Source organism: Nannospalax galili, unplaced genomic scaffold, assembly GCF_000622305.1.
Source record: "Nannospalax galili isolate Female #2095 unplaced genomic scaffold, S.galili_v1.0 scaffold59, whole genome shotgun sequence".
Taxonomy (NCBI): Eukaryota; Metazoa; Chordata; class Mammalia; order Rodentia; family Spalacidae; genus Nannospalax; species Nannospalax galili.
Window position 1 is genome coordinate 913046 of NW_008344412.1, and position 25668 is coordinate 938713.

Here is a 25668-nt window from a genome sequence, read left to right on the forward strand (position 1 = left end):
TAGACCCATATCCTTCATGAATATAGATGCAAAAATTCTCAACAAAATACTTGGAAACAACATATAGACCCACATCATAAAGATCATTCACCATGATCAAGTAGGCTTTATCCCAGAGATGCAGGGCTGATTCAGTATACACAAGTCAATAAACATCATTAATCATATAAATGGACTCAAAGACAAAAACCACATTGTCATCTCAATAGATGCAGAAAAGGCTTTTGACAAAATTCTGCATGCATTTATGTTCAAAGTCCTAGAGGGAATTGGACTGGAGGGAACATACCTCAACATAATTAAAGCTATATACAACAAACCCACAGCCAACACCATTCTAAATGGAGAAAAACTGGAAGCATACCTATTAAAATCAGGAACCAGACAAGGATGTCCACTATCTCCGCTCCTTTTCAACATAGTGCTTGAAACTCTCTCTAGAGCAATATGACAGGAGAAGGAAATTAAAGGAGTACTAATTGGAAAAGAAGAAGTCAAACTATCCCTTTTTGCAGATGATACAATACTATACCTAAGAGATCTCAAAAGTTCCACCAGAAAACTCCTAGAACTGTTATTTTTATTTTTTATGTGTATGAGTGTGTATGAGTGTATTGCCTGCATGTATCTAAGTCTATATTGTGGAAGTCAAAAGAGGGCTTGGATCCTCTAAGGACTGGATAGTTGTTAGCTGCCATGTGGGTGCTGGGAATTGAACCTGGGTCCTCTGCAAGAGCAGACATTGCTCTCAACCGCTGAGCCATGTCTCCAGCCCCTCATTCAGCATTGTATATAAACTTTTTGTCCTTCCTTCCTTCCTTCCTTCTTTTTCACCCCCTCAACACCACTCCCTCCTCCCTTTTGCATCCCTTTTTAGCTCCTTCTGTGCTTACTTTCTCCCCTGGTTCTCTCTGACTTCTGCCACTCATCTTGGGTACCGTTACAGATCACTCTCTCCGTGGTCATTGGTCCACAATTCTCAGTCTCTGAAATCATCTGACCTGCTCATGACCTTTCCCTTCTAGAAACCTACTAGATACCTCAGGTTCTATTTAATTTTGAATTGGATGTGGTGGAAGTCGCCTCTGGTAGATACAATTCCTCTTGCTCCAATAAAAGAGCCTGGTTGCCTGTCCTGTCCAGGGTGTTAGTGGCTGATGCAGGAGGGCAGGCAGAGAGAGGACAGGGCAGGCCCTGGAGCAGAGGCTTGGGAGCCAGCCACAAGGGACTGCTTTGTCCTAACTCACCAAAGCAAACTTTCAGGTTCCTTGAGTGTGTTCCAATTCAGTTTCCTTAATCATAATTCAAGAATGCTTCCTGGAGTCTTTTCTATCACATTAGTTTAGTGGGGACTGCTGGTTTTTTTATTCATGACTTTTTGGTTAAAGGAATACTTTGTCATTCATTATATTAGTCTTAGAGAAAAGTGCTAATTCTGTGCATTACTGCTTCAGCCGCTTCAAAATTACCTTCTCCCCCCGACCCCAACCCTCCACGAAGAGGGCAATCACTTTAGCACAAAGTGCTCAGGACCTCAGGATTACCAGCTGTCCTCTGTGTGGGTCTAGAAGCAGAGATACTTAATTTTCCTACCCAGAAGATTTTCAGATCTGAACTCCATCTGGGTGGAGAAGCCAGCAGTGTGGAAAGAGTGGTGACCTCACCTGCAGGGATTGTGGGCATGGTGCCTGCACATCCATCCACCAGGACTTTGTCAGGCAGGAAATCCTGTGAAATTCCTGCTCAGGCTCACCAAAGGGAGCTCTGAAGGGTTTCATTCTTCTGGCCAGGTTCCTGCCTTATTAAAATGTGTATGGAGGCCTTTTTGCCCATGAATTTTTGCTGACAGGTTGACCTAGGGTCAGGATAGTGGGTAAGGCTAAGAACAGTCCATGATAGGCATGAGCCAAGAAAACACATGGAAACTTCAGTGCAGACATGGCATGAGACAGTTTTAGTGGTGGTAGCTCAGCCTTCGGGGTGCCTCTCATGGAGAGCAGGGGGATCCCCTCAGCCATGTATCATTACAAGTGAAGCCTTAGTTGAACAGGCAGAGACCAGATCCTGGCCCTGCTCCTATTAGCTGTGTGCTTTGGGGTCCTACACCTCAGTTGTCACCATCTGTGAACACTTTTAACTCTCAGAATTTGTATGAGAGTTGCATGGAGAAAGGATATAAAATGCTCAACAAGTTTCCTAGCATGAAATATAGTGTTCGATAAATGATTATTGATTTTACTATTGATTTGCTAGGTCAGCCCCCGTTCTTGGATTTAGAAACTAGGGTTTGATGGGAGCTGTAACCTATGAATAAATGCAGTAATTGAGATCAGTATTTTACTGACTCAGAAATACCACAACTGTATTTCAAGTACATTACTAGTGTTCATGAGTCTTGGAGTTACTGTTGCTTCTCAAAGATGATCAGATTAATATCTCTGCTTGAGAGGCTTGAATCTGCTAGAACTGTCAAGGCAGTGGAGAGACTGTCTTTCCTCTTTGGATTTTTCTAAGGTGCAATGACAGTCCAATGGTTAAGTGATAAGATGACTTTTGTATGTGAATCTGGACCATAAACTCTCAGTCATCTATCATTTTCTTCGATATCTGATCTCTTCATTCGTGATTTGGAGGTTGTTATTATAAACTGCAAATAGTGAGACCTGAAGACTAGAACAAAAACTCACGCTGATAGGATTGTGTTCTGGTTCTTTAAATTGAAGTATACTAATTTATTACTATGATTGAGTATTATTTGAAGGTTTTGAGAACCAAAAATTAACAGATGCTGAATTCCACATTATGCCTAACTTCTTTTCATTCATCTTTGAAGGGCACAGAGTTCTACCTTACATAAAAAGCAAGCTTAAAGTCAATGAGGGTAACTCTCTTTTGCTTTTTCTTCTAGGTAAAAAGAAATGGGCTGTCCCAGACAATGAGCCAGGAGGAAAGAAAGAGACAGGAGGTATGTTACTATTTGGGAGGGGGGGTCCTATGTTTTGCCTTCACGTACTGTGTGCATTTGCTTACTGTTATCCTGTGGAAATGTATTTGCTTTCTTTCTGTAAATACCGCAAGTGGCTCTCCTTAAGTAAAGCTATACATATCTTGGCCCCTAGAACAGGAAAAAAAAAATGTAAATGTCTTAACACATTTGCATTTAACAGCAAAGCACCTGGAAGAAACATGTTAAACAATGACATGGACATTCGATCCTGCAGCTGAAAAGGGTATACTGGGAAAGCTGGCGGAATCCGAGTAAAGTATCTCTGCTATTTCATAGACAACATACCCCAGTTATGTAATGCACCCTGCAGCTGGGTCAGGAGTACAAGGACCCGTGAACTATCTTTGCAAGTTTTCTGTAAATTTTAAAGTACACCAAAAATGCAGTTTATTTAAAAAATAAATGACAGCTAATAGGACTTTAGAACTTAAAATTTAAATCAATGTGGTTTAAAATTTTTGCTCACTATAATACATTGAAATTCTCACCTTTCTCCTGTCTTCTGTGTGTTAGTGTGAACACCTACATGTGCCTGTACATACAGGTAAATTAATTCCACGGGGGATACCGGGGTATCCTTGTCTTACTTAATTGGTATGGAATAAAGCAAAACTATATGGGAACAGAATACTGAAAGTTAAGTTTAAAAGTATTAAAGGATATAGTATAGCACTTTAGTGTACCCACAGCTGAGAATTCATAAATATAGCACTTTTTTTTCTGTCTTTTTGAAGTAGGGTCTCTCTGTAGCCCCTGCTGTCCTGGAACTCAATATGGAGACCAGGCTGGCCTTGAACTCACAGAGGTCTGCCTGCCTCTGCCTCCCAAGTGCTGGGACTACAGGCATGCACCACCATGCCTGGCATAGCACATTTTTTTTAAAGAAAGTAAAACTGTTGATTCAGCCTTGTGTTCTCTGTAGTCCTTTCTGTCTTTCCCAGAGAAGACTTTAATTCTGAACTGATGCATATCCTTCCAGTTTGTGTTTTTAAACCATGTATTACATATGCATACATATACACTAAATGTATATAAATGATACCAGTATGTATCTGTTTTTGGTTATTTGCTTTCACACTCAACATATTTGGCAGTATATCTCCATTCTGACCATTAGCTCCAACTGTTATGTGATACTGCATTCTCAGAATGCCTCCTTTTACATTTTATACTGATTTTGCTAAGTGTTAGCAGAGGATAGAACATTTTCCTTTACTGTTAACATTGTGGCTTAAACAGTATTTCTCTCTCCTGATTTTTTTTAATTTTCTGTTTCCTACATTTTTAATGCTACTAACACTTAGATGTTTTCACATGTGTCTTTAATCTCTATGTATCTGATGATTACTAATCACAGTCGGTTATACCTGGATTCTTAGTACCTGAGTATGGATATAAAGTCATCAGGTAGATTTCACTGGTAATGTTTATCACTTCTACTATTTAACATGAAGTAAATTTTTATGCTTCCTTTTCAAATATATATTTTTTTAAATTTGTTGATTTTTCTGTGTGTATATCATACAGAACATCCCACACAATCTTATTTGTCTATATACCCACTTCCCAAATGGCACCCTCTCCTGATTTTTTAATTTTTTTGGTGTATTTATTGATATTTTGTATGTATGAGTGTTTAGCCTACATGTATGTAAGTGCACCTGTGTTGTGCAAAGCCCATGGAGGCCAGAAGATGGCATCTGATCCCCTGGAACTGGAATTACAGGTGGTTGTTAGCCATCATGTGGGTGCTGGGAATCAAATCTGGTCCTCTGAAAGGCAGCCAGCACTCTTAACCACTGAGCCATCTCTCTAGCCCCTTTTCTCTCCTTGTTGACAAATCCAAGAACTTCTCCAAAGTCTAATTCTATTCAAGTAGTTCTGTCTTTGAAATCCTACACATTTGAATTTTGTCTGTTTCTATTGTATTCTAAAAATATTTATTAAGATTTGTGATATAGGGGCTGGAGAGATGGCCCAGCAGTTAAAAACACTGACTCTTCTTGCAGAAGACCAGGGTTCGAATCTCAGCACCCATGTGGCAGCTAACAACTGTGCGTAACTCCAGTTCCAGGGCATCTGACAGCCTCTTTTGTCTTCCGTAGGCATTGCATGACACGGGTGCACTTACCTACACTCAGGCAATACACACATACACATAAAAACAATAAATAAAATATTTTTTATAAAAAGGTTTGTGATATACAGTATCACAGCGGCCTCGAAACTAACTTTGTAGTTCCTTTCTATTCGTATATAGCTACTTCTGAGCAGGCTCAACCTTGTTTGCCCTTCAGTGATTGATGTCTGTTGTGATCATCCATTATTACATGAAACTTTTCTGCATTGGAGCTGTGACTGCCTTTGCATGTGATCTGTTTGGTATAGTTCAGTGCATCTTTTTGTCTCACTGTTTGTATTTTGTGTCCAATTACAGAAGACTTTGTTTTTGAAAATATTTTAAGTCATCCCAAGGCACAAAATCCACCAGCAACTTAAAATCCATCATGCTTGGTCAGGGAGGGAGAATTTTCTCTTAGGGACAGTGTGTTGACTGCATAAAATTATACAAGATACATGCTTACTCTTAATGTCCTTACTATTTATTTGTTTAAAAAATATTTATTATTTTTATTTTATGTGTATGAGTGTATTGCTTGCCTGTATATAAGTGCACCCATGTCGTGCAATGCCTGAAAATGTCATAAGAGGGTATCAGATCCCCTGGGACTGAAGTTATGGACAGTTGTTAGCCGTCATGTGCCATTTGAGAATCAAACCTGAGTCCTCTGCAAAAGTAGCCAGTGCTCTTAACTGCGGAGCCATCTCTCCAGCCCCTACTTTTAATTCTTTAAATAGTTATGTCAGTTAATTCCCTGAAGCTTAGCTGAGGCTAGACTAGAACCTAGAAGACTGAAGCCTCTAAAGCCTTACAGATGCTAAAAAGGGCAGTGAACACTGGGGTTATAGCTCTTCTGACTTGATACGCAAGATACGGTCCACCTATCAGCAGCTGGGCATCTACCTGCCTCTGTCTGTCTTCCTTCCATAGAGCCCCCATCTCCTGTGCTCTTTGGGGCAAGTGGTTAAAGGAGATGAATCCTAGAGGTCAAAGTAATGAAACTCTCCAGGAAGGACGTGAACCCCAGGCCTGCAAGAATGTTCACTCCCCTTGACCCTCTTTCCCAGAGAAATTCTCCCTGTGGCCCCATTATTAGAGAATCTGAGTTTGATTTTGCTGAAGAGGTAGATGAATTCCTTATGTAGGGTGTTGGTGGCTCTCCATAGACGTGGCCTGGCATTTCATCATTCATACTTACCAGGAACCTCTGTGTGTCTGATACCAAGGGTCTCTGCCGAGGGTACTTTGCTCCTTCTTGAGACACTGATGAGAGTAGGAGAGGGTGGCTTGTTGAAGAAATGGAATGACTTTCAATTGTATGAGTTTATATAAAAGAATTCCTGTGGCTGATAAGAACCTTTTGAGGGTAGATATAGTCATGCCACATAGTGTTTGCTGCTATTGACTGCAAATTAGTCATATTAAAACAGAGAGAGAAACCACAAACACAGGAGGGGAGCAAGGGAACTATTTGTGAGATGATGATCATAAATTCTTATTGTCCCTGAAAGCAGCATGCTTTGAAAGCAGAGCTGGAGGAGGTGACCCCAAAGGTTAATTAATGTCACACAGAGATTTTATGACATGCCCTACTTCCTTCCATGGATTCTACCCTGTGGCAAAGGCATGACCTCAGCATGCCTTAGAAAGTCATCCTGATTCATTCATTTTCCTGTATGTACACAGGCAGTGACAGTTCTCAAGATTTAGGTATACAGCCTTATTTAAAGACAGTAGTTTGATAATGCATTTTCTTAATGTTGATCTTTTTGTGCTTTTCCAAGACATATCATTCCTATAACAAAACAGTAAGAGCTGTATTTAATTCTTCAATTAAAATAATTAACAAAATACTGTTTTTCTTCTTACCAGGCAATCTTTGAAGTCATATCCTCTGAGCATTCCTACTTACACAGCTTGGAAATCTTGATACGAATGTTTAAGGACTCTAAAGAACTGAGTGACACAATGACTAAAACCGAGAGGCATCACCTTTTCTCCAATATCACAGATGTCTGTGAGGCAAGCAAAAAGTGAGTCTTCTTCAGTTTCCTCTGTTCTTGCTGAGACAGTGCTTACCTTTGGATACCTGTGTTCTCTCAAAGGGAGGTGCTGGGGTTGTAAGGTCTCTTCCACCCAAGGCTGGCTGCTGGCTCTAGTCCTTGTCAGATTTTTTTAATTTTTAAATTTTTTTCAAAGTTCATGTAATACATTTTGACCATGTTTAGATCCCGTCCTGTATCTGCACTCCCTTTTCTAACCCTGCCAAGTTTCTGTAAAATATGTGTATACATATATCTATGTGTAGATAAAGGGATAGATGATAGATAGATAGATGATAGATAAATAGATAGATAGATAGATAGATAGATAGCTGATAGATAGGCAGATAGATAGATGATAGGTAGACAGATGGTAGATAGATAGATACATAGATGATAGACAGATAGATGATAGAAAATAGATAGATAGATAGATAGACAGACAGACAGACAGATAGATAGATAGATAGATGACAGATAGATGATAGAAAATAGATAGATAGATAGATAGATAGATAGATAGATAGATGATAGGTAGATGATGATAGATAGATGGTAGATAGATAGATAGATGATAGATAGATGATAGATGAGATGATAGATAAATAGAGATGGATGGATAGATAGATAGATAGATAGATAGATAGATAGATAGATAGATAGATTTAAAAGCATTGATGATGATGATAGATAGATAGATAGACAGATAAATAGATAGATAGATAGATAGATAGATAGATAGATAGATAGATAGATAGGCAGGCCTATAAAATCAGGTTTGTGTTCCCAAATGGCCTTCAATGTAGGTTCATCCACTGGAGCCTGGTGAACCTACTGAGAGTCCCACCTCAAATGGCACTCAGTCTCCCCGTCCCAGCAGTTGCCAGTGGTCCCTCAGGTAGGGTTGGGGGTTTCTTACCCACTTTCCCACATCTATGCTGGGATTTTTTTTTATGGTTTGAGCTTGCAGGGGACTTGTTCATGCTGTCACCATTTCTGTGACTTCACAGAGTGAAGTGACCAGCTGTCTGGAAAACTCTTTTTCCTTGTGGTCATCCACAAGGTCATTTCCTTGTGGCTGTAAGACTCTGGCTCTTCTAACCTTCCACCCCCTCTTCCACAATGATCCCTGAGTCTTGGGAGGCAGAAATTTGATGTAGATGTCCTATTCAGGGGTACATTCCTTGTAAATTTTAAGGTGTGTTTTGAGTTGCTGGTGGATACACAGATGCTGAATGTTTGTTTAATTGTGTCACCAGACAGCTACCTAAGGTGTCTGCCCCACATCTGCTCATTCTTTCCCTTCTGCACATGAGCAGGAGCCTTGGTTTCTGCCGGGCTGTGACACGTGCCTATTTCAGGAAAGAAAGAGTAGGTCTCAGCTCTCTAGGTAGCTTCTAAAAGCATTTTTATTGTATTTAATTATTTCTGCTTTATTTTTTGTCATGAGAACTTGAGAAGATAGCACAGCACATTTTCATGCATCTAAAACTTGCATTTAACAATAGCTAATTTTTTTTACCAGGTTCGTTTATCTTTTTTTCACTAAAATAGTTCCAAGTATACATATATGATAATTTTACTAATAAATGTTGCAGTGTTTAGTAAGAAAAAAATTCCATTATATAACCACAATTTTAAAGCACTGCTCGTCATTGTTTGTTTTGATTTATTCTGTTTGATTTGTGTGTGTGTAATAGGTTCACATTTTGAAATTCCAGTGATACAAAGGGTTGAATGGTATGCCCTTTGTACACTGTTCACTGGACATATTCCAAAAGGTCTACGGATGCTCCAAGTGTTCACTCTCCACCAGAATTGCTCACTGGCCATCTGAAAGTCAGCTAGAGCAAACATTTTCTTTCTTATGTAACTTTTCAGAAATAGATTATGATTGCTATAAGCAAATATACTTTCCTTGTTTTAATTTAGATGATCACATGCTATGAAAACTGTTCTTCCCTTTTTTACCTCAGTTGTACAGACTGTTACATATCTGTACTCAAAAATGTTTCGTTTTTACACCTTTTCCTGCCAAATTGTTTATTGAAGACACCAGAACATTCGTTGTGTGGCCGTTCCAGGAGGCACACGATATGGATGTGGTGGTAATCAGTATCAGATCCATCAATTCGTTACGGATTATGAAATGGTGTTGCTGTAATCTGTCATCTTTCACTCATGGAGTAGCTGGGATAGTTCTACAGAAATGTACATCTGCCTCTTAACCTCCCCAGTGATAAAGTTACTCCATTTATTGATGTTCAAGGTTTTCCATTTTGATCTTAATAATATATGGCCATTTTCTTGCTATATAGTATATCATGATGTCTTAAAAATTCTTGCTCCAGACCTGGAGTTCTTTCCCCCAAAGAGCACCGATGTGTTTTAAGATGACAGTGTTGCTGGTGAGTTTTGTCTGTTTCAGTATATGTCCAGAAACAAGTCCAAATTCATATCTGAAGAGGACATATTCCGAAAGGTCTACAGATGCTCCAAGTTCATCAGAATAGATGTACTAAATGTGCAGTTTTTGTATGACAGTTCAAGCTCTATAAAGCTTATACAACTTTTTACAAAAACGGAACCCTGGCTCCTATCACTGTTTATCTACTCTGCTCTTGTATAATTAATTTTTTAAAGGAAAAGGTTTCCTGATTTTTTTAAATTACATTTATTTGGATTGGGGGAGGGCACTGTTTGCACAGTGTGTGTTTGGAGGTCAGAGGACAACCTGAGGCAGTTATTTCTCTCTTTCCACCATGTCGGTACCAGAGGATCACAATCAGGTTGTCTGGCTTGGTGGAAAGCAGCTTTACATGCTGATTCATCTCCCCCCTGCACCCCAAAAGGTTATTGTTTCTCTTTGTTTTTAATATGTGTGTATGTGTATTGCGTTATTTCCCCCTTTTAAGTAAGTGAAAGCGTATTCCTCACACTTTTCTCAACCGCTCCTTGTTCACATCACATATGTATGTGTTAGAGGATATTCCTGGCAGTTTTTGATGATAGTCCTTCAGATTTCTGGCTGCATGATTCTCCATTGAGAAGCCGTGTCACCGCTGATCCATGTAGTTCTCCATGGGCAGGGAATTAATTCAATCTCACTGCTGCCGTCGTGTTTTGGACTTAGGCACTGTCGTGTTTTAGTTATTTTATCTTTGGGAGAGATTCCTAGAAGAATTGCAACATGAAAGGATAAATCTGTATGTGCTTTTGTAATATACTGCCAAATTCCCCTCAAAGCATTTGTACCATCTTGCATTGCCCCTGATAGACAAGTTTCTGCAGCTCCAGAGCCTTTCCAGGGGCCTGTCAACAAGCCTTTAGATTTTTGTCAATCTGATAAGCAGGCACTGTTAATCTGAATATAGTTTTAGCATTTTTCTTAAGCTTTTTCTTAAAAATTAAAGCATCGTGGAACATATTGTAGTCCATCAAATACTAAAAGGTGTTGTTTAACTTACTCAGTAGACTGCTCTCAATAATGAACACAAGATATTGAAGTCATAGGATAAATAACAAAGCATTAATGTGTACTGATGCGTTGCTTAACAGCCAGGACAAGATCTAAGAAATGCATCCTTAGGACGGGGTTTTATCATTGTGAAAATGCCCTGGGGACTGGAGAGATGGCTCAGTGGTTAAGAACACTGGTTGTTCTTGCAGATGACCCAGGTTCGAATCCCAGTACTCACCTGGCAGCTAACAACTGTCCGTAACTCCAGTTCCAGGGGATCCGACAGCCTCTTCTGTCCTCTGCGGGTACTGCACAACACAGGTGTACTCACCTACATGCAGGCAATACATGCATATACATAAAAAAAATAATAAGTAAAATATTAAAAAAAATAAAATGCCTTAGAGTGCACTTGAACAAACCTAGATGGTATATAGCCTTCTGCACTCCTAAGAGACACTGTTCATGTAATGATGATGTAGGCTGTTCCTCCCAGGGCCGTGATGAACAAAAGCACAGAGAATTAAGTAAGCATAAGAGAAAAATAAGACACAGAAAGCATGTGATACACAAAGCTTCTGCCTGTGTAGCATGGCGTACATCTTTTGTGATAAGCTTTTTCTTTAAATAAAAGGGGTATGCTCTCACAATAAAAAGTGTAGCAAAATAAACACACGAAGCACTGACATAGCGGTTTGTCATCGTCAAATATCAAGTTCTCTTGTAATGGTATTGCTGTGCTTCCGCAGAGCTGGCAGCAGAGAGGTTTGTCTACAACGATACCACCACAAACTTGAACAAGGCATTGTGCTACCACCACTGGGAGGCTGTTAGGCAGTAGAAACTTAGCTCCATTGTATTCTAATGAGACTGCTATCATACATATGCTTCATTATTGACTGAAAGTTGTATGGTGCATGACAGTGCAGTGTTGTGGTTAACATGTCAAACTCATCACTCCCAATAATTTTTAAAAATTTGAAAATAATTGAAAATTTTTAAAAGTTGAAAAAAGTTCTAGGATTGCTAAATGGAGTAATATGGGGTTAGTTTGAGTTATATATACATAAATTATGACAAAAGTAAACACACAAAACAGTTCTTACCCCACGTTTGTGCCCATTTAAATTAGAGATTATATTAAATTTGAAATATCATGGGACATTAAATACTATTATAAATACACATGCCTTGTGAAATTGCTTGATAGTACCAAAAAAATGGCATTTTGTGCAAATGCTGGCACAGCCTATGTGCATTGTGAAATACTTTTTCTATTTGGTCGTTAAAATTCTAAACTAATGCATTTAACTAACTGACAGTAAACCTTCATACTGACATTTCATCCTTCCTACCTAATTCATAAGGCCAAATTTTAAAAAGAAATGCATATTTAATGTAACCAGGCCAGAGAATATGGACCTTTTTAAGTTGTAGAACCTGTTTAGTTTTTGCCCTGAAGTAATGACTGTTCTGGTGTTTCTTGTTAGCAAATGTTCTTTCCTTACTCAATATATAATATAATTTACTAGAGATTCTGGTAAATAAGCCAGTGCCTTACTGCCTTAATTAAGCAGATAAACTTTATTCTTTCTAAAATCAATTTCTTTAGCTGATAGTTGAAACCCAGAACACAGAAGGCGCTCTCGGTGATCTGCATGGACTTTCTGAGGAATAACAAAGGCATTCATTTGAAATTCCCCACAAGTCTTCCACAAGAACGTGTGCGCAGTGATAGCAAAGACATAAATGTTGGCTTGTATGTCATCTCAGTCAGAAATAAGGGTTACAGATGTCTTCACAGATGCAGTTCTTGTAATTAAGGTTGCAGAAAAGCAGTGGGTGAGCTGAGGTCTTTGTAAACCTCAGCAGGAGACGCTGCTGGTTAGACATGGCTGGTTGGAGACTTGTACTCATCGCACCTGAGATCCTGGCTAACGCGATGGAGAGTCAGTGCACAAGCTCACAAGGATGATGCCAACAATAGTATTTTGGAAGCTAGAAAACCTGAGCTGGTGCTAATAAACGATTTCAGGCAGTCCAAGAAAGTTTAAATTGAAATAACCAGATCTAAATCCCAGAACCATGTTGTCTGACATAGTCACATTTAATATGCTTTTCTCTGCAAAGGGGCGAAGTTGGTGAAGTTGAGGAGAAGGTATGACTGAAGGCAGGAGCTTTGTGAAAGCCCGAGAACCAGCCAGGGACCCCTTCTTTATGCAGTGCCCCTCTACACCTCAGTGACAAGGCAAAAACACTGGACTGCGGATCCAAGACTAGGATTTAATGACAGTGGATGTCTGGAGCTTTCTATTCTCACCGTTCTTTTAGAACACTGCTAGCCAGGTACATGGGGGCCTTTTGCATCTTTTGCTTAAATGGTATTTGGCATCGTATAGGTTTAATACCATTTTATAAACTTCATCAGTGGCACTCATGTGCTACTGATGTCACCATTTTCCGGAAGGAATAAGATGAAACTTAGGGCACCCTCAAACCTCAAAGCTGCACTCATTTAGGAAAATACTAGGCAAAGACTTACTGATTCTAACTCTGTTTTCTTCCCTCTGAAGAGGAAAACAGTTTGAAGAATTAAATAATACATGCATAATGCTTTTCAGGGCAATCTTATGTAAGCTATCACATAGAAATCAATTTTTAAAAGTATTTTAAACTTTTATTTACATTGTGTGTCTGTGTCTGTGTCTGTGTAGGTGAGAGGTCAATTTGTGAAAGTGGGTTCTCTCTTTCTACCATGTGAATTCTAGGGATGGAACACAGGTCATCAGCTTGGTCTACAAGCACCCTTATACATGGAGTCATCCCCTCACTGGCCTTCATATAGAAATTATTTTGTGGATATTATTACTGTCACTTTGATTATTTCTGACTGATATGAAATGTCTCTGGGTTTTGCTTTTCTCACATCTCCTGTCTACTTGCCTCTGCCAGCATAGCACTGTCTAGGATACGGTTAAAGAATAGGGCTTGTTTTATATAGACCCTAGTGTGATGGTTTCCATGAGTTTTTAAAACACAGTTATGGGTGGAAGCACAGTATTACATCATTTTAGTAGTCCTCTTTATTTTGACATTGAATGAAGTCAAAGTAAATGGAATCTACCATATTCATACAGAATATATTAGTTATGATTTAGTTGGTAACTATAACCTGAGCTATTTGTATCCTGTCAGGCTAGTGTTTTCTGATCATTGGCCGGTGTTTGAGAACAGGCCCTGGCATGCTGCAACCACCAGCTAGACTCTTCCTGTTAGCTTTTTGCCAGCGTGTGGACCTACTAAGTCCTTTTATTTGTTTATTTTCCTTTATGCATTGCCTTTTCAAGCTCCTATGAATTCTCAGTTGTCATATAGAGATTTAAGCTCAGAAAAAGATCCCAGTTGGGGCTCAATAAACTCTTACCAACTTAGTCACTGTGATCCATCTTAAACTACAGTAGAAATTTCTGGAAAAAGAAACAATGGCTGGGGTTTAGTTGCAGCATTTCATCTGCACTGCATTTACAGCTCTGGATTTTGAACCTTTTTGTGGATTTTTGACTCTGCCAGTTGTGAGTTAAAACAAGCAAGACCACCCAGTTTTTTTGGCGATGGAAAGAGCTTAATGTAAACTTGGTGATCTAGCCAAGTTAAATCCAGCATTTGATTTAAGAACAAGAAGTCTGGCTGATGAACTATGTTTCAAAAGCAAGCTCTTGTGAGCTTCCTAATTGCTTATCCAGAGAGGTCACTTCTGATTGCTGTGGGTTCATTATTATCATCTGGGCATCAATTTTTACATATTTCCAACACTTACCATTTCATCTGTTTTAATCCTTTGTAGAATGCTATGAAGTACCATCATTTCCCACTTCTGAGTAAAGAGATTGAGCCCAAACTAATTATATGAATCTGCTTGCGCTTATTTGTTTAAACAGGACTTTTGATTTTTCAGATCTGTTCACTCTAGACCACGTGTCAGAAATACACATGTACAGTTAGGTAACTACAGCTAAGAGTTTAGTCTAAAGAACTGATTTTAATTTAGGCTTCTAAGGATTACATATCAGGAAAATTACCAGTATTTGCTCTTTTTGGTTTGCTGTATGTCATCCAGTAGACTTAGAATTATATTTGAATGTCTTTGTATATTCAAATATAAATTATATTATATTATATTTGAATATTTTATGGAGACCTTACAAGTCAATGTATCTCACGTTCTGTGGCTCAACATGGACTTCATCACTCTGTGATGTCCTCTGTGACACTGTGAGCAAGGGGGATTGTCCGCTGTCTTTACCATAATCTGTCCCTGAATGTGTCCCTACAGTTGCAGTGTTGTAGCATGATCCATAAATAAACTAATTGATTATAAAAGTGCCTGACTGTGTTAAAAAGGCATCCCGAGGGGGCAGGGCTTAGTGACACATGCCTTTAGTGCTTCAATTCTCAGGAGGCAGAGGCAGGCAGATCTCTGTGAGATCAAGGGCAGCCTGGTTTGCAAAGGAAGTTCTAGGTCATCTGGGCCTACAGGGAGACCCTGTCTCAAAAATCAAAATAACAAAAGGCATCCCAATAACACAGTTAAATTACTTAAACTACTTTTACAGTGAGTTGAGGAAGAAAGAAAAGGAAAATGTGTGTTTGGAAAGTAAAGAATTAATTCAGATCATAATTTCTTGCTGCTCACTCTGAGAAATACAATATCTCCAAAATAAACTTTTGTAGGAAAGTTTGCAAGTCTCTTGTGATTTAAATGAAAGAATTCTTTAACCTTAGGTGGTTATGTAAATACTGAGTAATTTCTCATCAAAATTTATCTTAATTTTTTAGAATGTCAACTTTGTGTAAAGAGCTGTGAAAGTATGATTTTTCTTTAAAAATTCTGAAGCCATTTTCTATATTCTAAGAAGACGGGTGAATTTTAAATATTAATTCAGTATATTACTATCATTCTCTGTTATTTTTAAGGATGTGGATTAAGTCATATAGTCTTGTGATTTTAAATTTTAAAAATATATTTATAGAGGACTATCCCAAAGAACATATATGTTTGCTGAATGGTATTTGTGAAAGGACTTAACAGAGACTTTTATCTATACAGTGTTTTCTTTGGATTTCAAAAAGTTTTCGGGAAATGATTTAGACTTGGAAAAAAATTTGTGGATAGGTTCCATAGAAATGTCAAGATTGGCTAAGATTGACCCTGTCACTTGTGGGGGATTCAAACAAAGGCCTCTTTGTAACCAGAAAAACTCTCTTTGTATTGGGAGTTCATTGGAATTTATTTTCTAGCAAAGAAGAGCGCCATGAAGAACCAGAACCAGCACAATGGCAGCATTTGTGCCTGCCTGAGGGAGCTGCCCTGCTTCTCCTTTGCATCCTGTGTGCTTGTGATACACAGCACTGACTTACACAGATGTAAGTCTGTACTTGTGTATGTAGATATCCTTGAAGAATGTGCTGGAAGATGCCTCCCAGCTTACCCCCTGTTACCCATCTCCTAATTTGAAATTTTACCTGAGTCCATTTTATTGAAAAAGAACAAAAGTGATCAAGCCATTAAATTATTCTCTTGGATTTCTCTAGCATTAAGTTAAAGATCTTTTATGAGAAATGTTTTTTTGAAATTTCTAACACAGGTTTAGCTATCTTTGAAGAATCTGGAACTTTTAGGCAGGTTCTAAAAAACTCTCAATTTGAGAGAATTGTTTTGCCTAGTTTGTGTTTGTATCACCTCTGTTTTCAACCTTTGCTTTTCCCTTTAATCTGTTACCTTTTTCTGCTTCCCTAACTAATATATAGATTGCTTCTACAAAACTACTTTTGTAACCAGAGTAGGATTAATTTGTAATGTCAAAATATTTTACTAGTTTATGAATAAATTTAGACATCAAAGTATTATTTTATCACTATTTTGGAAGGTATACACTAGGCTTTTTCTATTTGTCATGAAATATCCTTACTTGGAGGGTGAAAAATAGAATTACTTAGTTTCAAAACTCTCTCCCTTTACAGGGTGTTGGAACCAAAACATACGAAGAAAATCCTGTTTTTTCTGTACTCTTTAGTGATGTTCAAGTTGAAGAAACAGGCTCGACTTTGCCTGGTCAGATTTCTCAGCATAAACCAACTTTGAAGACTGGTTTTTGTTGATCACATTTCTTTTCCTGATAATGGAGCTAGGTATCCTAATCTCATCCTTAGGCTGATCACTTCCTCTCTGCCTCTCAGCTGCTGAGCAAGCATTCCATCAGCAAGGAGCTGGTGTTTATCATACTAAAGGATCTGAACCCAGGGCTAAGGGCTTTGCTGGAGCGTATTATCACCAGCTCCCACTGGAGAATTCCTTACTATACAGTGCCTTTCCTAGGCAGTAAATTTTCCCATTGGTATATGGTTCAGAATAGTTAACCTCACAGGGGATGGGCTTTGCAAACTTTACCTAAGGTTCAGTTGTGTGACATTAGAGTCTGAATATGGTGAAAACCTTTTGGGGGATGTTATGAAAAATATGGCTATATATATTATTATATACATTGCTATAGTATTTTTATAATGTGGGACAGATTGGCTTGAGAAAGTGCAGATGTGAATAGTCTGCTAATAGAGATAAGTTCTGAAAATTATTTTCTGAGTGAGTATCCCAGCTCTAAGCAGCAGGTGAAACAGAGAGAGGGCTTTATAAGCAAAGCAGAAGGCTTTTTGCACTTTCCTTAAGGAAAATATAGTATGATATTTTGATAATTTCAGTTAATGGGTTTTTTTGGAAAAATGTATAGTTGACTTGCAGACAGACTCCTAACTTTGTAAAAGTGTACACTGTCCAGAACTGCTTTTGACCAGGTTGCAGTCCTATATTCCCTTATGAGCTGTGTGCACATCCTCAGAGGCTGGCTCAGTGTTTACCCAAATGGAAGAAGCACCTCTGTTTTTCAATTCCAAGAAATGGTGGTTTCGAGGCTCTGCCCACCGCCACTCACAGTAGTGAAAAATTAAAATTCTTCCAAGGGGTATGCAGTGAAATGTAACTTGCCAGCAAGGCTGGTTTGGGTATAACTTCCAGAGATATACAGATAGTTTCGATGCATAAATGCCTGTTTACTCTAACTTTTCTTTCGGCCCGTCAAATATCCAGAGTTTTAAATGAAGAATAACAATTACCCTTCCTCTACTCTCCTAATATGCTAGAGCTTTATTTCCTTCTCTTTAGGAAAATAAAAACATTCTTTGTTATTATGCCACAGTCACATCTGGAGGTCAAAGGACAACTTTGTGGAGTCAATTCTGTCCTTCTACATTTATTTGTGTTCAGAGATTCCAACTCAGGTCCTCAGACTTGTAGTGTCAGGTGGCTTTACCCACTGAGCCACCTCACCAGCCTCACTTTTGAACTTTGTAATGAATAGCTATCCGTTGCTAGTAGTCATTTCTCTGAATATGGGACTCTTGAACATTACATCTTTTCTTTCATAACATATTTGTTACAAAATATTAATATTTGTTGTGAGTTGTTTTTTTAAGAATAATTTGTTGAGCACTTCCTGTGTGTCAGGCCCTGGAAACAGGTCAGCATGACAGGCAGAGTCTCCATTCTTCGGATCTGGGGGGGGTAAAGCATGCATGGGACAGGTGCCTGAGAGGCAGGGAGTCTCTCACAGTGGGGACTTTGCCTGGTCCAGGGAACTAGGTCCTTCCCTGCCTTATAATTATCCTTGCTTTTCCTCCTCAGAATATTGATCTCATAAGGTAGTGGCCTTCACCTGTACTTAGAAATGCCATCCTCATAACAAGTCATTAATTATTTATGTCTGCTAATAACTTCATCAGTTGCACAACTGGCATATGTAGACCAGAGCTTAATAAACCCGTGTTTCTGTGCTGCAAATAAATTGGTCATTTAGATACAGTATGAAGATCTTTTATTTAAAGGAAAAGCAAACCTGGGTTATGTCACATTTCAAAATATTAAGCATACTTCTAGCTTGAATGCAGAGTTTTTCAATTATTTCTCTGCCCCTAAGAGTTTATAAATTCAGAGGGTTGGGGCACTGGCAGTTAATCCAGCTTAAGGAAAAGCCATTTGGCTCTGACCTCAGGTCCACTAAAATCTCCCTTTACATCATGTCCTCCGGGAATGTTTAGTTTTGTTCAAGTTTCTGTAACTCAGGATTGAAACTTTATTCTTGAAATATTCAGGTAACTTGTTTGAAATTGGAACTATAAATCATAAAGCCTATCAGCTGTGTGAGCATTAGCTCAATAGCTAGACTAAGGTAGTGCTCACCTGCTGTTAATTTAGCTCTCATAATAAACGACGTGGCATACCTGAGTTCATTCTAGTCTTTCACTTTGTTTTATGATTAACTTTTTCCGTGTGCATGTTCCCAGCTTTTAAGGCTGAACAAGGCAACACTCTGCCTCTGTTGGCTGCTTTTCTCATTGTTGTGACCAAATACCTGACAGGAAACAACTTTAGAGGAAAGGCTTATTTTGGCTAGTTTGGCATGATGGTGTTTGTGGCTGCAGGAGGATGTGGCTGGCACTCCTCACATTTGGGTAGACTATGAAACAGAGACAGATGAATTCTGGCCCCTGGATAGCTTTTTTCTTTCCCCATTTTTTATTCAGCCAGGGCCCCAGAGCATGGGATAGTGCTGTTCACATTTGGTGGGGTCTTCTCCCCTCAGTTAATCCTCTGTGAAAACACCTTCACAGATACACCTAAAAGTGCCTCACCAATGGCCAATCAAGTTGGCAATCAAAATTAACCATCACACTGCCTTAACAAGAGACCTTCTCCTGGTCAGTGACACATATTTTTGCATCTTTTTGTTTTGGTTTTGATTTCTGCTATTTAAAATGACCCCAAAGGACCTTTTATTGTAGATGCTCTAGAAACTTTTGCTAATATTGCACCAGTTATGAGTCAAAGTTTGGTAGTGAAAGGTTTCTAACAAAATACAACAAAAAGCAATCAGGGATGCATTTCTGTATTTCCTGAATTTTGTGACCAGACGGTAGTTACTTCAAATAAACCCCCAAAATATTTTTTAAATATTTTATTCATTTTTATTTTACGTGTATGGGTGTATTGCCTGCGTGTGTAAAGTGCAACCATGTTGTGCGGTGCCTGTGGAGGTCAGAAGAGGGCGTTGGATGCCCCTGGAACCGGAGTTAGTGACTGCTGTTAACTGCCATGTAGGTGCTGGGAATCAAACCCAGGTTCTCTACAAGAGCAGCCAGTACTCTGAACCACTGAGCCATCTCTCCAGCCTCCCCTCTGTCAAAAAAAAAATATATTTTTAGTAGTCCCAGAGAATCGTGCTGGAGTGCTGTCCAGTATGTGAATTTGCCACAACAAGATGGCTGTGGTGCATCTTTGGAGAAAGTGTGTGCGTTAGATAAATTTGTAGTTGATGTAAGTTGCCATTTTAGTGCTATTGGCATGAGTTGAATGTCAGCAAATCAGCATAGTTACATAATTATAACTGTGCCTACAGTTGAATCAGTGTGAGTTTAATATTAAAGAGACAAATATTTGCATATGTATGTGTGTATGTATATACACACATACCTATCATAAAGTGTGCTGAAACACATAAAGCAGGGTTGGTTATATATTGATTTGTTGAAGAAAATACTATGACTAGAGGCTTCTAGAAACTTAACACAGATTTCTCCTAGCAGCTAGCTTGATCTGTATTCCCTCATTTAGTGCTCATAGAAATTTCCTACAACATAAATACTGTGATGCTGAGAACTGATAATTGCAAAACCAGAAATGTTAGCCGCTTGCTGGTTCTGTGTGGCTTTATTTCTTCCATTATATCCCAAAGTACAACAGGAACAATTTAGTTTGGGTACAATAAAAAGGAAAACAGCACCAGGCATGGTGGTGCACGCCTTTAGTCCCAGCACTGGGAGGCAGAGGCAGGCGGATCTCTGTGAGTTCGAGGGCAGCCTGGGCTGAATAGTGAGTTCAGGTCAGCTGGGGCTATGGGGGGACACCGTCTCCAAAAGAAAAAAAAAAAAAAAAAAAAAAAAAAAAAAAAAGAGAAGAAGGAAAACAGCATCCCGGTAGTGAAATAGCTCAAGGCTGTTCAGAACTCAAATCCCTTTTTAGTTGCTTGTTTAAAACACTGTAGAGACTGAGACTTTTCAAAGTACTTTATTTTTTTAATTTTAGATGTATACACTGCATGTATGTTAGTGTACCCATGTTGGACAGTACCCATGGAGGTCAGAAGAGGGCATTGGATCCCCTGGAATTACAGATGATTGTTAGCCCCAAATAGGTGCTAAGAAGCAAGAGCAGCTAGAGCTCTTAGCTTCTGTGCCATCTCTCCAGCCCCAAGACTGAGACTTTTGGAATGTAGTAGTAGTAGTAGTGTTCCCAACATCTTAGTGAGGTACTAGACATGCCATCTGTCAGCCCAGTTCCAAGCCCTGCTCTGCCATCCGCCCTGTGTAGTTGGCCGTGGACAGGTTACTTAACATCTTCATGCTTTGGTGCTCATGTGGCTGAAAGGGAGAGGAAAGAAGTACATGCGTTTTCAGAGTTTTGTGATCATTTGATTCTTGCATGGAAAGCAGTTAAATTAAATGAAGCCTGTGCTGGTTTGTTTTAGTCAGTTTGGGACAAACTAGAGTCTCCTGGGAAGAGGGAACCTCGGCTGAGAAATTTCCTCCATCAGACTGGCCTGTGGGCATGTCTGTGAGGTGTTAGGGTATTTTCTTAATTGTTAATTGATGCAGGAGGGCCCAGCCCACTGTGGGTGGTGCCATTCCTGGCCAGTGGGTCTGGACTATGTACGAAAAATAGCCAAGCAAGCCAGTGAGCAGTGTTCTTCCATGGTCTCTGCTTCAGCTCCTGCCTGTAGGTTCCTGCCTTGAGCTCCTGAATTGGCTTCCCTTGATGATGGATTGTAACCTGTAAGCCCTTTCCTCCCCAGGTTGGTTTTGGTCAGTGTTTTGTCATAGCAACAGAAGGGAACCAGGACAAGCCCTTTGTCTATACTGATTTTCCTGTATATTTCTGAAGCCAAAACTAACATCTGAGAAATTGTTATTCCAGCACAGTTTACTTATCAGTATTTTCAGCCAGGTACTATTAATATCTTTTCATATTTCAGGAATATTAGTCATCAAGGTCTCCATGGACTCTTCTCCACACTCCCTTAAAGATTCATTGTGTTACTGTCTTGGACTTTGGCCAGAATGATATATATCATTGGCATTAGATTCTGATACAGTTTATTCTGGCTCAGATTATGAATATAAGTTGACAAGATTTTTCTGCTGATTACAGTTCATCAAGCCCACATTACGATTATGAAGAAGTGGCTGGGCATACTTTTTCTTTAAATTACTCCATCTGTAATTCCCAATTAAATAGACTTCATACAGGGAAATCAGCTACTGCAAATTCCAAATGTCAAAGCCTTTGTAATGAAAGATAAATATTTCACAGGCATACATTTGTTGAAGTTTGATGGTAATCACAGTAATTAATTCTTGCTCACAGTTTAAATAACACTTTGCATGTTAATGAAAGCTTAGCATCTTGAGTCTTTATTCTCTTTTTATGTTAACATGAGAAACATTTGGAGTATGGGACAGTTTAGGTTGATTTACGTCTACAACTCTTTGGGATAAACAAGGTGTTGCTTTTCTTCATAACTAATTGGAAACCATAAGTTGTAGATGTTTGTCATCCCCCCACCTCCCATATATGGAATTGGAGTTTCCAAATTCCTGCCAAGCAGAAGCAAAAGCTTAATGAGTTTAATAACTAAGCTTACGTCCAAATGATACATAAATTTGGGGAGTAGAAATAGATACCAGTAACTTCTTTTTTTAATCATCAATGGAAGGTCTTTTCTAGTGTGGCTTACATTCCTGGTCATTTGATGGTGATAACATTGACCACCAGTACTGTGCCAAGTACTGTGCCTAGTTCTTTTTACTTTATGCATTCAGTCCTTAGTGAGAAGCAGGTGAGAAGTAGGGGTTCAACCAGTAATACCCAAGTATTAAGTCCTTAGATCTTACATGAAAAGCCAGTATTCAGACCCACATCTGAATCCAGTGCCCTCTCTGCACAGAGTCAGAGGGAGGCAGTCATGTTGCTGAGGAAGGTAGTGTGGGTATGAGATGGTACTGCGTGGTAGATCACCACACTCTGAGCTGTGAGTCTACTCTCACCTGTCTTTGCCATGATGACCTCAGTATTGCCAGATATTCTAATATTTCAGGAAAAAATTATAGACCTAGATGTTAGTATACTTTTCATTTTTACATGTAGGTAGCTAATTTGAGATCTTAAAACACACCTGAGTTTAACATTATCAGAATAGCTTTAGGCCTCCTGCCACAGATTTATGAGCTCTGTTGTGCACTGTTGGTTTGACCATTTGGTCTGAGTTAGCCTTATGAATGGGTAGAACCTGTGCCTACGTACAGGGTCACACTCTCCAAGGTCCTCAGAGACCCACTGTACAAATTCAGTCAGGGTTAGAGGAGAGAAAGGAGAATACGTCTTAAAGTATTAGGGTGAAGACTGTCATCAGGATTTAGGGAAATTAAGCATAAATATTTTTCAAATATCCAATATTATGTAATATGAGAAATTAGCAAAATACAGCTGTGTGGTTTTTTGTTTTGTTTTGTTTTGTTTTTTTGGTTTTTTTTTTCCAGTGACAAAGCATGCTTCCTTTCCCTTCACTTCCCCTCTTTGCTGAATTTAGCTAGACAGCACTGAGTAATATTTCTCTGGCAGATTTTTTTACATTAAAGCAACTAAAGTATCAGGTGTATGTTTGGGGGGGTGATTAAAAAGAAAGAAATTTGAGTTGGCCTATTAAGAAACATGAGGCAACTACAAAGCACTTAAAATGATTAAATTAGAAAAGACACACAGATAAGGGGCTGGAGAAATGGTTAAGAGCACTGGCTGTTCTTGTAGGGGATCTGGGTTCAGGTCCCAGCACCTGCATGGTGGCTAATAACTCTCAGCAGCTGTAGCTCCAAGGAATCTGATGCCCTCTTCTGGCCTCTGCGGGCAGTGCACAGCACTGGTGTACTTACCCTCATGTACATAAAACACTCATATACACAAAAATAAATTTTAAAAATACATGGGTAAGACACTGAATGTGAGAGTAATGAGTGTAATCTCAGTGTTTGGATTGCTGAGGGAAGAAGATGGTTAGATACAGGCCAGCCTGAGTTATGAAGCAAAGTCCTGCTTAAAAAAAAAAAAGTAACCATATGGATGAAAGAAATATACCTTGCCTCCACACTGAAAAAAAGATGGTGACCGAGACCGTTTTTATGTTGAAACCCAGTTCTTTGATGTAGTGAAGCCGCCTCAGCAACAGTGATTTTAGCAGTGAAGGGCTCCTGCATATAATGCTTTTAGCCTCTACTCTGTTTACTACCCTGTGTCATAGGGTAGAGGTAAAGTTCAGGTTTTGGAAGCCTAGGGAAAAATAACATAGGGATCTCTTTTGCCTTGTTTGAAAAGTTTTTTGTAAATGCTGATGGTTTCATGGTTGACCTCTGATCTCCACCTGCAGCAGCACTTAATCAGTGCTGAAATGCAATGGCCCTGCACGGGGAACTGGCAACATGGACACTGTGTAGCGCAGACTGCTTCTGCTGGAAAAGGAGTGTGCATCATGCAGCGTACTGTCTTCTAGCTACACTTCATGATTTCAGTCACTTTCCACAGAAACGAAGTGTTTTCTGTCTTATTTTTCTCCAATGACTCATTAAATTAGCTTTTTAAAAAAGTTCGGCCAGAAATTGATACATAGAAACCTGGATATTGATTTTAAAAAAAACTTAGGAAATTGTTTTTTCAAAATGTAGAATTCTCTTAAAATTCCTTAGTGAGCATAACTGCTTCTCATTGCTTATAGCCCACAGATGATGAGAAAATTCTCTACATTTGAAATGGGGCTTTTAAGCCCCTACCCCTGACCCTACCACAGAGAAATATTCACACTTTGTTTTTTTGTTTTGTTTTGTCTTATCTTGTTTTGTTTGAGAAAGAAACCGGTGGGTGTTTATTTTTCCTGGCTCCAATGAGTCCTAAGGAAAGTACTTGGAAATGTTACTGTTTAACAGCAGAGTACATAAAACTAGTTAGAAAATAAAACACTGTACAAAGTATGGTTATCTGATACAATACCAGACAATCATTCCATAGGTGAAGTTAGTGCTAGCTTTGTTACCACAGGTAAGAAAATATTTTCAGAGTCTCATGTGTGGGAGAAAGAATAACTTTTAATAGCTTAAGTCATCATACATCTGGCAGGAACTGAATCCCACTATCTAGCTATCTAGTAGCTTGCCCAGTTCCCTTCCCTCCCACCATGTACTGGCCTCCATTCCTTTTAAACTGGCTACCATCCCTCCTAAAGGAGCAGAGGGCAGCCCTCCTGAGGAATTACACGTAGGCAGTTTCTTTCCTCTTAATGCAATCCTTACAACAAGCTGGGGACTCATTCTGCTCCTATGGCAGAGAATGAGGATAGGAAGTACACTGGGAGTTATGCTTCGGTGGAGAATGGACCATTAGTGAGCGTGTGTGTGTGTGTGTGTGTGTGTGTGTGTGTGTGTCCACCAAAGTCCACATAAGCCTTTTCCAGTAGTTTACATTAACTACATTAGGATGTCAGTTGTACAAACGTCAGTGAAATAAAAGGATGGCAAACTGCTTACAAGCTGTAAAGGATCACCTCACCACAAGCCAGGTAGTTTGTGTCTTTGTGAACATAGTCATGGTGATCTGCCTTCCTTAGTAAGTGGCAAGATAGGATTCCATGATGATCTAGGAAGGTCCAGGCATTTCGACTGACCTATGTAAAGTGGCCAAGAGGGCGAATGGGAAGGAAGCAATACAAGGTCCTCATCTATGGATCTCATTTGGATGGTTTGTTTTTGTAAAGCTATAGGAATTTGATTTCAAAACTGGGGTCATTCTGTTTTTACAGAGAAAAAAGGTGATGACTGGAGAGAAAGTTTT

The 25668-nt window shown here is 39.1% G+C and overlaps 1 protein-coding gene across 2 annotated transcripts in view; it reads left to right on the plus strand.

Annotated features, from left to right (window-relative positions):
* Positions 1–25668, plus strand: part of Arhgef26 (Rho guanine nucleotide exchange factor 26) — a 120271-nt gene that overhangs the window by 29625 nt on the left and 64978 nt on the right. For both annotated transcript variants that reach the window (XM_029567159.1, XM_008840630.2), the window contains exons 4-5: positions 2909–2965; positions 7002–7162. In XM_029567159.1, coding sequence (XP_029423019.1) covers positions 2909–2965; positions 7002–7162 — 218 coding nt within the window. The remainder of the gene's footprint in view (positions 1–2908; positions 2966–7001; positions 7163–25668) is intronic.